This window comes from Ruditapes philippinarum, unplaced genomic scaffold (genome assembly GCF_026571515.1).
Source record: "Ruditapes philippinarum isolate M1 unplaced genomic scaffold, ASM2657151v2 ctg19055_1_1_1_1, whole genome shotgun sequence".
Lineage (NCBI taxonomy): Eukaryota > Metazoa > Mollusca > Bivalvia > Venerida > Veneridae > Ruditapes > Ruditapes philippinarum.
In genome coordinates this window covers 1-14,672 of record NW_026858910.1, presented here as the reverse complement: position 1 = coordinate 14,672, position 14,672 = coordinate 1, and the positions used below count along the sequence as shown (strand labels likewise).

The 14,672-nt window shown below is 33.0% G+C and overlaps 1 protein-coding gene across 1 annotated transcript; it reads right to left on the bottom strand.

Moving 5' to 3' along the window:
* Positions 1-871: 871 nt before the first annotated feature.
* LOC132754646 (uncharacterized) lies at positions 872-14,361 on the bottom strand (the record flags this gene model as incomplete). The annotated part of the gene is made up of 7 exons (XM_060745303.1): positions 14,222-14,361; positions 11,370-11,441; positions 9,968-10,165; positions 9,225-9,374; positions 3,981-4,058; positions 2,268-2,356; positions 872-969 (listed from the first exon to the last, which is right to left on the bottom strand). Coding segments are annotated over exons 1-7 (793 nt in total), but the record flags the coding sequence as incomplete, so codon positions are not given.
* Positions 14,362-14,672: the final 311 nt, after the last annotated feature.

Genomic DNA, 14,672 nt, shown 5'->3' with positions numbered 1-14,672 from the left:
GTTGCCCGCTAGACCTGGCTAGCCCTAGCCCCCCGCGTTTACTTAACGCCCATTATTCATTGATGTATGTGCACTTTTTGTTGTCTTGTATTATGCTATTTATATGTCATCGTGGGCTTATCAGCCTTATATGATTGAAAATTAAACTATCTATCTATATCTTTCTAAATATAAAAATAAGAAAACAAAAGGCAGACGAAATATTGACCCACGACCCTCAATTTCATCGCAGTTGATAGTAATTTTAGTCTATTTGAATACACATAAAAGCGGTAGTAATTCATTATGGGGGATACCTTAAAACACTCAGACAAAACATCTTGAAGGTGAGATCTATAGAACGTAACGGAGACATTCATAAACGTTTGCTTCTTCCTGTTATAAAATCATTTATGGCTAGATAGAAATTTCAGTTACAATTAATATTGCTAAGTACATGTATGCAGTTCGTTTAGGCGGCAATTCTGTATTTAAAGGCCCATTATGCCTCAAAAATGCTTAAATCTTTATTTCTCAAACACTTTTAATTTTGGTGTACTTTTATAGTATTCAAAAGGTGACTTATTGTCCAATTACCGTAACCGTCTTTTTCATCTGTTGATTTTTTGGCAACAAGTACATAAAAGTGAATTCGTATTTTGTATGAAAGTCAAAATACTACTAGTTTGTTTACATTTTGCTATTTATATGACAAATGATTTCACATCTATCGCTAAAATATTTCATGTAATAAGCATCTAACATTATTATAAACCATTATTTAATATTCATCTTTTACCCCCTTTTTTAAAGGGAAGGGAAAAAAAAATTTGTTTTTTGAGGCATAATTTTGGGCCCTTTTAAAGATTTTTAATACTTGTTTTATACATACCTGCAAAAAAATACCCTTGAGGGGTTCTACAAAAAAAAGGGTTGCTAAATCCCCCCACTTTCCCGACACTGTGATAGGGTTTTTTGTACGATGGGCAACTAAAGATAAAATTTTACGTTATCTTCCGTGTTTTGAAAATTTTATAAGTAAAAATGATGAAAACGTGGGAAAAAATTTTCATTAAAATTACAGTGAAAGACGTCAAGAAGTATTGACTACGAGGAGGCAAAAAAATGTTATAATTCATTTACAACCTAATGTTGACTTATGTTATGAATCACTAACTATCTGCTGGTAAAAACATTACAAACTACAATGTATATACTATCTGACTTTATGCCTAACAGTGTAAAATTTCATAAGATATTTACAACCCTTTGGTGTAATACGTGATAAAATATTTACAATACGTCATGAAATATTTTAATAGCTGACAGTAAAATATGTAATGCATCATTTACTTCCTAAAGATGAAACTATCTGACTTTATGCCTAACAGTGTAAACTTTCATAAGATATGTACAACCCTTTGGTGTAATACGTGATAAAATATTTACAATACGTCATGAAATATTTTACTAATGCATCATTTACTTCCTTAAGATTTAACACGTGATAACTTATTTTTCTAAACCCCCATAGAGCCCCTCAAAAAATATTCCATTTCCTGATTGAAAAAACGGGATAAAAAATTTGAACAAAATTAAAAGTGAAACTGTTTATGAAAATATTTACTACCCTTTAAAGTTTTAGAAAATTCGTGAAGTATTTACTACCTGACTGAATGACGTCATGAATTATTCACTACCCGACGGTAATAAGACGTCATGAAGTTTTTAATATCAGACGGTGAAAGTCGTAGTAACTTATTAACTTCCTCGTGATGAAAGCCGAAATGAAACATTTACTGTCTAAAGGCAAAAGATGCAAGGAATATTTTACTATCAGAGGGTTAAAGACGTCATGAACTTTTACAATCTAACTGAAAGTGACGTAGATAAGGAGTACATTTGTCAACACGTGTGTGATATGTTACATAAAAAGCGACGTATCTACTATCAGAGTGTTAAAGACGTCATGAACTTTTACAATCTGTCTGGAAGTGACGTAGATAAGGAATACATTTGTCATAAGGTGTATTTTCTAAGAGGAGGGACGCCGCGGTTAAAAGTGCAATTGTCATTACGTGTATATTTTAAAAAGAGACGTAGGTAACGAATACATTTGTCACGACGTGTGTTATCTAAAAAGTGACGTCGGTTAAGAATCATTAAGAGCACAAAGGTAATAAGTACATTTGTTCAGAATAGTGTTAGTCAAGCAGCATTAGTTCAGAAGTATATTAGTTTAGAAGAACGTTCATTTATTAGAAATACATAATTAGATAAATACATACCTTTCACAGTCACAGTTCAGTTGACGTCTGTACATTGGATTGGCCCAATTAAATTTTTTGACGTCTGTTAAAACATGCATACCTTTAGTCTGAAATAATAATGTTTGACAAAGACAATATTGTGTGTTCTTTTACCAATGTTAATGCATATGCAAATAATTTCGAATTTAAAGCAGCATGCCTCCAGATTCATGACTATTGTCAGGAAATCTTTAATGTTTATCTTTTTTTTTACTTTTCTAAAAAATAAAATATTTTAAAGTTAACATATAAAGTAATTTACACATTATAAAGAGTACTTAAAATCCACGTAAAAGAACTAACAAAAAGGGAAATTAAAAAAAAAATTTCAAAAAAAAAGCCCCTTACTGCATTTGTAAAAAGCAGTATTTTAGAAAAATCCCTGTAACCCGCCAACTTGAAAACTTGAAATTTTTTTTACTTTTTTAATACTTTTAGGGTCAATAATTTAATTTTTCTTTTAACAATTTTTTGGGTCATCTGGAGGCATGAAAGGCTTTAAAAGAAAAATTAAAACCAAACGCAAAAAAAGGGAGGGAAAATATGAGTAAGGGAAAAGTGTAAACCCTTTTTTGGTTTAGGGCTAAAAAAACTGGAAAATTTATTTTTGGAACCCCATTTAAATTTGGAAGTTTTTTTTGAAAAAAACCCATTTTGGGGGGAAACCCTTTGGGGTTTTGGGGGCCCTTTTTTAAATTTTAAAAAACTAATTTTCCCTTTCTTTTTCCCCACATTAAAAACCCTTATAGGTCTTTCGTTTCACGGATAGTGATTAATATTTTCTATATATCATAGAAAATCTTCTATCAGACATTTCTGAGATCAATCCATTATGCCAGATATTCAGTTCCAAACCACAGCTCTATATGTACACGTTTGAATATAGACAAATGAAAGTAATCTTAAATTAATGGATATAAATAAATGTACAATCATGATAAAACGTACAATCATGATAAATTTGAGAAAAGTTTTCAATAGTATTTTTCAACATGAACAGTGAAATGATGTCAATAAGAAGAGTGCGTGACAATTACCGAAAAATACTTGAAACTACTTAGAATATGAACAAACAAACAAAAATGTTTTCCTTGTTGATAGCTTTTGTGGGGTAAATCCGGATTCTTTACAATTGGACTTTCACAAAAAAGTCGGAAAGAGGAATTTGACTTATACAAGGAATCTAAAATTATTAGTTAAAGAGATGTTTCTTAGAAATCTGTTCATATTTGGTTAAATATCGTAATGTTTTGATAGGACACTCAGTAGACATAAACCGGACAAGGAAGGAGATGATCACGCAGGAATAGCTCGGACACAGAAATGTTTCAAATGAACTATTAAACCCTTATCAACTGCAAAATATATGAACAGTTTGTATTTGAACAGATATCAAAATGAATTAATTGATAAAAGAGACATAGATGTGAAACGTTGATCGAGACAAATTCAAACAGTTCTATAGGGTAAGCTCAAACTGTCTGGGTTAACCCGATGTCCGCATTTACGCAGATTTACCGGACATCCCCAAATGTATTCTTTTTCATTCTCATACAAATAAAGTTCGGCTAGAGCTACATTTAAAGGTTTTTTTTATATAATTTCACTGTGAAATTCCAAAATATTTACTTTTTAGTGGAAATCATGTTATAAAATAACTACAAAACTGTTAGTAAATTAGATACTTCATACCTTCAAGACATCTTTTGGAGCGTGCAAGTCAATGGAGTCTTGAGAATTTTGACCTTTGACCATTAGCGAGGAGATTATCTGAATTACAAAGCATTTATTTCACATTAAATTACATTAATATAATTTACTAATTTATTGATTGATTATTCACATTAATTAAACATTTTTAAAGATATACTATGCTCAAATTTCAAATTTGAAAATGTTTATAATTGCTACACAGTCTCTTTGTAAATATAAAATAAACAAGTTTTAACTTCACACGAAGTAGATGTTGGTGTTTAAAACTCTCAACGCTATAGGTGGTTAGAATATGAATATATAGTGTCATTAAAAAATCTGCTGCTGCTGTTCGTGTTGTTATTGTTTTGTTGGTTTTGTTTTTCTCTTCTGTTGAAAGGTCGTAGACAAAAGCTACAAATTGTTGCATTTTTCACCTCTCAATTACCGACTGAAAATACACATATACTGCACTGAAAGGGTCGAGCTCTACACTAAAAAAGGTTTGATGATTCTAAAATGTTTGGTCGGATGTACTTTGATCGGGCAGTGTATGATAAAATGATGATTCTAAAATGTTTGGTCGGATGTACTTTGATCGGGCAGTGTATGATAATATAGGGTTAACGCACGTTTTTCCGTGTTATAACGTCTGCAGAGTCCCGAAGAACGGTTGGTGCCCGAGCCCGGTAGGGCGAGGGCTCCAACAGTTTTGAGGGACTCTGCAGACTTTATAACACGAAATAAACGTGCGTTGACGCTATTATAGCATAAAATTTTCAAACAGATTTGTGATGTATAGTTTATACAAAACACAATTACATTAAATTCTTGTGCTTGGACGGTATTTATCCAATTCTATGTTTTACGTATGCGTTTCATTTTTTCCGGGGCCAACAACTTGGAAAATTCTCGGAACCGAACGAAATTTTGAATTTTAATTGATTTAACAAAGCTTGGCCTTTGGAGATTTATTATCTCAAGAAAAAAAACGTTACATTACTCTACCCTCTACCCAAGACAAAACATGACCCTCAGAAATTCTTAGAGTGATTTCAGATTGACGATAGAAAAAAGATCAGTGACATCAGAATCGGTTTTTTTTCTCAAGCAAACAAGTTTATAAAAAATCAGGCACTAAGCATTATTCTCTCAAAGAAATATAAAGAGCATTTATCAACATTAACATAAATAAAAAACATTTTCTCATATTAATTTTGTGTTATCTAGTTTTGTAAGTTAATCGGAGTGTTAAACTGGAATGACAGGTAGATTCTACTGTATTTGTTTACATTGACAACTGTCCGTTTTCTTAGAAAGGGCGACAACCAAGATTAGCACCGATGTCTATACGCCGTTTTTTCCGGCATAGTTACTGGAATATGCGACTGAGGCCCTCGAATCAATAAATTTCAATATAACAAGAACGCATGACTCTTCGGCAAACAGGCCAAATCGTCATTTTTTGTTTGTTTGTTTACTGGGCCCTGTATGTATTGCGCATAGGTGAAACCGGGCTATAACAAGAGCGCGTGACTATGTTAACACATGGTTTTGGTCCCGTTATAACATGGGCAAAAGAGGGAAAAATAGCCGATTTTATGCTATAAAACATGAAATGCACTGTCGTTTGTGGTAGTCGGAAATACTATTGGACGAATCTCAACTTCCAGTTTGTTTACACTTCATGAAAGGAGATCCTTTTCCAGAAAGGGGATTTTTAGTCTGTTCACATTGAAATAGTTTAATAGCACAATAACTCCAACTGTGTTTGCTTCTGTTTTACAGCGCACCAACACACTTTAAGGCATATGGCGCCGAAACACGGAGGATGATTTTGCTAATCTTAGGTGTAACAAACTTATATTTTTATTTGGGGACCATATGCCGCTTTTCATGGAATGACACTAACGTGTCACATTGAAGGTTCCATTGATAACCGCCATATGAATACATCTGCGGATGTTTCAAAATTCCAAATTTTACCAGTTCATGTTAAATGTTGAATACTGCTTAACCCGGTGTTGGGAGGGGGCGTGGATGGTAACCTACACATTTAAATACAATCCATGAACAGGGCTCAATCAAACCGAGCCTGCAACATTTTCAATGTTGTCGTTTTGTACCATTTTTAGGGATTATTTATCTCTCTCTATTTTAAAGCAACGTCAGGGATGAATACCACGTCACCTGCTGAGGCTGAAAAACTGGTAGACTCTGAATGCATTTAGTCGCCTCTTACGATCAAGCAGGGTTTTTAAACAATTTCTGCAATTCTGATGCCTGAACCATGAAAGGCAACCCCTCAGCCACAAGGGGATAGAGCGTAACGTTAAAGCAAATTTGTCGTAGAATTCGCTTTGAGGTTTTGAATTATTAATTTCATATTTTGTATGATACAATATAATGATATAGTATGAACTATTTTGTATTTGTATAGTATACAATGATACAATATAATGATATAGTATGAAATAATATAATAATACAATATAATGATACAAGTTTATTATAAACAACATATTTCATTTTTGTACACATGCTATAACATAGAAAAAGAAGAAGAACTTTTATTTGCATTAAAGCCCTTAAAAGAGCCATTGACAAAGCATCAATATATATACATACAAAAAATAGAAACATGGCAATACGTGACAAGAAGTCGAGATGGCATGTGTATTCACGGGAAATAACTCTTTGGTAAATGGGTAAGTAGCTCATACACTTTAAGCTGATTCACTGTGCCAAATAAAATTACCAAACCAAAGAGCTTCAGGGAACAACATTAAACAAAGAGTGGTTTCACATTTCATCTCGCTTTGGAGAGGCAGAATAATGTAAATAATAATGTCAATTTTTGGGCCCGTCTCTCATGTACCAATACTACAAGAATAAATAAGCGAATTGCGCTCTGGGCCTCCTGTAAGTCAATCAAATGTAAAAACTGGTATTTTTGGGTTCGTAAACAGTTGAATGAGTTAGACCTTTCAATATATAATGATATATCCATACCTATATCCAAGAATAATATTGTTAAAGCTGTAGAAGAACGTATGTTTGCTAAGTTTAAAACAGAGTGGTTTGATAAAATTAATGCACCCACGGGCTCATCAGGTAGAGGCCGGAATAAATTACGGACATATTGTATATTTAAAGAAAAATATTGTGTTAAACCTTTTTGTACAATGATTTTGCCTGTTAGCCACAGATCAGCTTTTAGCAAATTTAGATGTGGTGTAGCACCAATTCGTATAGAAACCGGAAGATTTGAAAATCTCCAGGTAGATAGACGTCTATGTCCATTTTGTCATGTGGTAGAGGATGAAACTCATGTAATATTAGAATGTCAGTTATACAATGATTTAAGAAATGTACTTTTTGAACAAGCTGCAGTTGCTGTTAACAATTTTATCGACCTGAAAAGTGATGAGAAATTAAAAGTTATATTTAGTAATACTAATGTAATAAGAGTTAGTGCCAAAACCTGCTTCCAGATACTACAAAGAAGGAATTTGTTTATGTGTAAATAGGATGTTTTAATCCTTTTATTAAAGTAGTAGAAATGTAAAAATAGTAGTGTACATAGTACCTAATTTTTTACAACAATTAGTTTTATATTTTATAATTGAAGATGTAAAACAGATATTTTTGTTTTATTTTGGTTGTGAAGGAAGATTTAACTGTGGCAATGATATAGCAGTACATTGCCACAGTGTATCGACATTAAATATTAAGACATATTGTGTATAGGCTTGATTTAAATGGTTGATTTTTGGGCTGAGTTTAGTGCAGTTTGTTTGTACCCTACTAATGTTATCTACACTGGCACACAAATGTATCATGCTGGAAGGCGATCACCCTATACATTCAAATATATCCAACCAACCAATTATTGTTAATATTATTCATTATACTGTCATTTAAGGTAGTGCAGAATAATGACTTTTCACGCACCATGTTCTACCGTGTACTTATTTGGTTATGCATCATGTACAATCTGGTACCTATTGGGACACATACCATGTTCAATCATGTACTTATTGCCACATCATGCTCAATTTTGTACCTTGGGACTCACACACCATGTTTAATCATGTACTTATTGGATTACACATTTAGCATAATCATGTACTTATTCAAATATTTTAGGTCACGCACCTTTCACAGTCAAGTGTTTTTTTGGGTTACAACCTTATACTCCATGATATATGCATTCATTTGGAACATTATTACTCTTTTACTGAATAATGAGAATTATACAGCAATGCTGGGTACATGTATGCTGCACTAAACTTACACTTTTGTATGAACATATTTGGCCTCACTCACATAACAAGTAAATTGCAGTAGTATTGTCACAAATATTCTGGGCATTATTTTTTGAAGTATATTGTTTTTTTCATGAAGGAATAAACAAAAATGTCTGTTATATATACATGTAACTTGGTTATAAAGTAAATTGGTTTTTAGCTATAGAATATATTTTACCAGTATCATCATGTTTTTAAATGTCTCTTATAAATCTATCGAGATTGGTCCAACATGTTTTTTAATATGATTGAACATTGTGATGTATTGTATATATGACATGCTTGGAATGAGACAATAAACTATTAAACTCTAATACAAAACGACAAAATATATTAATTTCTATATAATAATAATAATGTGATTAACGAGATTTGGTGCTCCTAGATAATATGTTGATAACATTTAAGGATTTTGCTCTTTCTTGGAAAGGGGCGCTATCCACAAATGATACATAGTGCAAAATATGATACATTCACCAACATCTAAATGCCCCATCGAAAACGATGGTGATCTGTACATAACAACGGCATTATAAACGAGCCTCCATCAACGGAACCATTTTTAAAAGGTATCTATGACTAGCTTATCATCAAAGTACTAAATATCATGCATACACCATAAAGCATTTTTTTTACCAAAAAGATTAAAGTAGTCTTATAAAATGATATAGATATATCTATATATAATTTATCGAGTCACCGTTTTCATTTTAGCTGAGTTAACCCTTGACAGAAAGGGTAAGTATCAAAAGCCGGTTATAATATTTATAATGTAAAGCAATTTATTTTTACAAAACATTTTGTCTTAGTACGCATTAACCTAGAATTATGCTATAGATATATCTACATGTCAAATAAGCAAATCTATTGTGAATCGATCTGTAACAAATCAATTAGCTATCAGGGCCAAAGAGATAATACAATATACTCTTACGTCATTTCCTGTTATATCATTTCCTTTAGCCAGATACATTACGCTTTGGTCTACAGCCAAAAGATTAACTAACGACATGGGATTTGTAGAAACGGATAAACTCACAGAGTCTCCGGGCTCTGCGGTCGCTTTGTTGAATGACAGAGCTATCTGAAAGTGGAAAATCACACTATTACTTTACTCTTGAGTTTTTTAAAATAGAGTTGCAATTTTAACTATTCATTTTCAATGTTTAAGTTTATCGAGCTAAACCCTAAACCTGTCACCACTCTCACCATTTCCTTCAAACTAGATGTATGCAGGCCTGCTTATCATTATTGCTGAAGATGAAACTTTAAGCTGCATTTGGAGACAGTTCTTTCAGGAGTAGATCTTTATAATTTATAGTGCAACACACATTTATAATAATGGCAAACAATTGATAAAAATGGCCATAAAATAGGTTGCCAATTCTTTGAAATAACTTTAAAATACAGCGCAGTTGTTTTCGTTTACCTTAAATAGAAATTGTATCAATAGAACTATAACTGATCATACAATACATATCAAAAATATCAGCGTAACGTTTGTCTTATGTAATTCCAAGTTCCAAACATGCATAACTATAAAGATCATAAATGTATCTATTTATATATATTATAATACATAAAGGTCGCAACTGAACAGTGAAAATTGTCGTTATAAATAGAGAAAATTAAATAAGATATAATCATCGACGGCGGTATATATCCGATATACTACACCTTGTTCCTGAACTTTTTGGAACTGTCTTGAACTTGAAAATACGTGGCATCAGCGTTCCATTCGTCATTTGTAAAATAATACACAATGAGTTTTCCGTACGGTTTCATCTTCTCGGTCGCTACAAAGGACAGTGGTACTGAACTAGACCCATCATCATATACAACACCTGAGTGGACAATGCGGTCATTTGCAACCACCTAAAAGTATATGAATTACGTATCAAATAACATGTCCAATAACTAACGAGTATCCAGTAGGAGTTATGGTAAATTTCAGTGTCAGAAAGATCTACCAAAACATTGTGGTCTATACAACTCAACATAGGGAATGCAATGCTTGATATGCAGGATATAGGGTCCGGTACCCGATCGTACACCGGAGGTCTTCCACCACCTGAAAAGTCACTTTATGACCTATACGCTGTTGGTTCGACGCAAAACCCAACCAAAAACCACCAAACAAACAATGGTTTGACGTAAAACCAAACTAAAAAATACTAGTACCAAACAAAAAATATTAGTACCAAACAAAACAAAATATGGCCAAGTGGTGGGAAATATGTACTTGAAAAATTACAAGAATATTTAACTGCAACGATTATTTTAATCTCGCAACAGTTCTCACTTAAATCGTACGTGTAGGACAGGAGGCAGAGTCAATATGTAATGCAATACGGGCAATAAATTATACAAAATAGCATAAACATTACATTTTTCATTTCACCTCTTCCTACTAAAATATAAAGACATCCTAAGTTTTAGACGTTAAATCCAAATTTAAAATGCTTCAACATAGTCCTACTGTGCCGCCGTTATTTCTTTTAATAACTGAAAACATGGCCAATCCAAGTCCACCAATATTCTTCAGTCAAGGAAGGACGAAAAAGTCACAGGGTGTCAAGTCTGGGGGATACGATGGATGTTTAAGGACAAAAACAAAATACAGTAGCTCCTTAGTGTGCAGGAACGTTGTCATGCAGAAAATACAGGCCTTGAAAACCAGTCGAAGAACGAATTTTGTTGAAGTATTTTTCATTTTTTCTTAACACAACATCTCTTTAATACTTTGATGTGACAGAAACTCCAACGTGAACATCTATTTACCATACTTAGACTTGACATCAAACTAACATCAAAGTAATATTGTTTTGAGTCTAGTTATTGATCATAAAATGATAATAATTCCACTGATCGTGTCTTATTTCATTCAAATAAATAAATTTTTCATACGATTGTTATAAGTACGATAAATTTTAGGACACGGTTAATCGAAGGGATCAAAACATAGCATTATAACGTATAATAAATAGATCCACAAAAAGTCAGAATACACTTCAAGCTACTTCTGTGTTCATCGATTAAAAAATGTGTAGACACAATATGAAACAATAAAATTACTTACGGCGTAGAATAAATGTTCGTGTGTGAGCTCCCTTGCTTTCTGGATCAAGAACGATGCATTGTGTCCCACAGTCTTAGATACAAAATAATATTTGTCTAAAGATGTTGCTAATTAATTGTAAATCAATTATCTATGCGCGTGATAAGGCATAACTAACAATTTAAAACGCACAATTCAGAATGTGTCTGTAATGTTCAATTGATAAAAAGTTTGTTTTTATATTTTCGGCAATTTTACCTAATCCATTTTTTAAATTAAATTTCGGTCCATCACTATTATAAGAGTCTGTCTTTTGAAATAAATAACCATTTCAGCCTAACTTTGATAACCAAATATGAGCATATTGTCATTTTAAAAAAAAAATGCGTAGTAAAATCTTTTATGAACATCTATATGTACGTATGTGTTTAAAAAGAAACAAGAATTAGGTACGTTTTACATCTAACGGTGTATAACATAAAAACAACTTACAACTTGTTTTGAGTTTAACTTTATCTGAATATTTCCAACCTCAATTACCCAGCTCAGTTACCTAGCTGAGTTAGTAATAGAAAGAGCACCGAAACGCGAGGCTATCTGATTTGTACGAGGGGGCGTAGCTCCCGAGTATTAATCAGATTACCGAGTGTTTTGGTGTTCTTTCTCTTTTGTATCATAGTCAAACATAAAACACGTTCCCTGTTGTCACAATATGAAACCCCGGCAAAAATGAACCAATGAACGAACATCTGAATATGATATTTCTGTCGCTTTACCTTTCTCTGCCGTCACAATATGTAAACCCCAGCAAAAATGAGCCATTCAATGGGCATGCTCTGGAGTGCGGGTAACTAATACCCGCACTCCAGTTAACGCACTGTGCATGTATATGTATACGATTTAACCCTGACACATTTTCAACACAAAGGTCTCCAAACTATGATACAATTATAAGTTGTATCATAGTTTGGGGACCTTGCTGTTGAAAAAGTGTCAAAGATAAATCGTATACATATACATGCACAGTGCGGTAACTGGAGTGCGGGTATCAGTTACCCGCATTCCAGATAATGCCCGTGGATTGGTTCATTTTTGGCGGGGGTTTACATATTGTGACGGCAGAGAAAGGGAAAGGGGCAGAACTATCATATTCAAATGCTCGTTCATTGGTTAATTTTTTTCTGGGGTTTCATATTATGACAACAGGGAACGTGCTGTCATGTTTGACTATGATACAAAAGAGAAAGAACACCAAAACACTCGGCAATCTGATTTATACTCGGGGGCTACGCCCCCTCGTACAAATAAGATAGCCTCGTGTTTCGGTGCTCTTTCTATTACTTAACCCATTACTTCGATTTAAACATATTTTATTGCTCTTTTTTTACACATTTATAACATAATATTATCATAGTATAAATACAAAAGTAGCAAAAGGGTTGAACCACGAGTTCTTACAACATCAGCAAACGGTTCTTCCCTGATATATTGAATTATCTAATAATAATAAGACAGTTACAAACCAAAATGTATGATAGTAGAGCAATTAGGGAAAAATGCACAAGGAGAAAAAAGAAGAAAAACATTACATAAAAAGAAAAGAAAAAGGGGGATAGAGTTCAGTAAGGAGGAATATCAATTGAACGTGGCAAGTAGTACAGATAATATAAAAAAAAATAAGATTCAAAACTACACGATAATTTCATAAATAATTGTACCTTATCAAAAATAAATAAGTTATTCTCATCAGAAAGAGATTCTTTTCCAAACAAAGGGGTCTTTACGCTCAAAGGATGGAAACCGCGAGTTGAGCGGAATAACTGCACTCTTATTTCGTTATATTTGGGACATTTAAAAAAGTAATGTTCGGCATCTTCAATACTGGATGTACATTAGCTAAAAAGTGAGTTATCTCGTAGATGATTTTTACAAAGATCCGCATTAAGATTACTACATTCGTTTCTAATACGTGCATGGTAAACAGATAAACTTCGATCTCCGTATACAAAATATTTAGGAACAGTATGTGGTTTATAAATTTCTTTGAGACGAGATTTAAAAATATTAACAGAAGCCGCATGTCTAATATGATCATCCGAATTGTTCTATAACTCTAAGGATGAAGGAATGAAAGATTTTGCTTACCCATTACTTCATGAGCATTTTGTGAAAAATGGCTGTTTTCATTGAAAAGTCTCCCTTTACAAGTTCAAATTGCTATAATACTATAAAAACTGCTTCAACACTAATCAAACTTGGCACAAATGTTGACTGGACCATTGCCCTTGCAACAACATGCTCAGGCTTAAATTTTCTGTTACCATGGCAACGAGGGGACATCTCAAAATTGCCAAAAATCACTATTTTGCGTTGATTTTTTCCATCAAAATTGATTTCAAAGTGCTGCAACTTCTCAATGGATTGAGATAGAGTCAAATGCTTTTCAGCGTTGGTTACACGTTACCTTATGATCAATCTGGGGTCATTTACAGCCTCTCACAAGTCCAAAATTTTCTTGGCGATGAGGGGGACTCCGCCCCCTTGCAAACCCCCCAAACAGAAGGGGGCACATCCCCCTTCTGGCAACCCCCTGATGTATCTTTTGGTTGGGGGGCCGCGCCGAAAAAGAGGTCACTTTTTTTAACAACATTTCTCAAACAGAAACAAGTGTTTAGGGTCTAAATAAGGCATTTTTTCATCATTTGAGACAACAAAAAGGGGGGGTGAAAAAGGCGTTAAAAGGCGTGTATATGAAGTAATGGGTTAAATCATTGGGTTACTGGAAATTTTATTGTTATCAAGTGACGTTGACCTTACTTTCAGATATCTAAGTAGCAAGTCCAAGATGCATAAAATATATAAAAATAACTCACCACTTGTTTTGAGTTTAACTTTATCTGAATATTTCCAGCCTCAGTTACCCAGTTAGGTTTCTTGATATGTATCATGTCAGATAGTCCTCTAAACTCCACCTGTAACATTCATCAATTGTTCATGCAAATACTAGGACTGTCGAGATAATATGACAATTTTAGCTTATCTTTTCTACATGCAGCAATAACACTCGACTTTGTTGAAAAAGACGTTTAAATTTAATCTCTTTATTTTTTGCTGTTGTTGTTGTTTTTTGTTGTTGTTGTTGTTGTTTTTGCCACTAAAATATTCTTAACAACTCAATATCTTGAGAAATTACTTAATGTAACAACATATAAATATCTTTATCAAATCAAATTGATAATAAAAAAGGTAAACTGAAAACTTAATACATTTTCATATACATGCACTATCACGTGTTTTGAACTTATTCCGAATGATAAATACAGC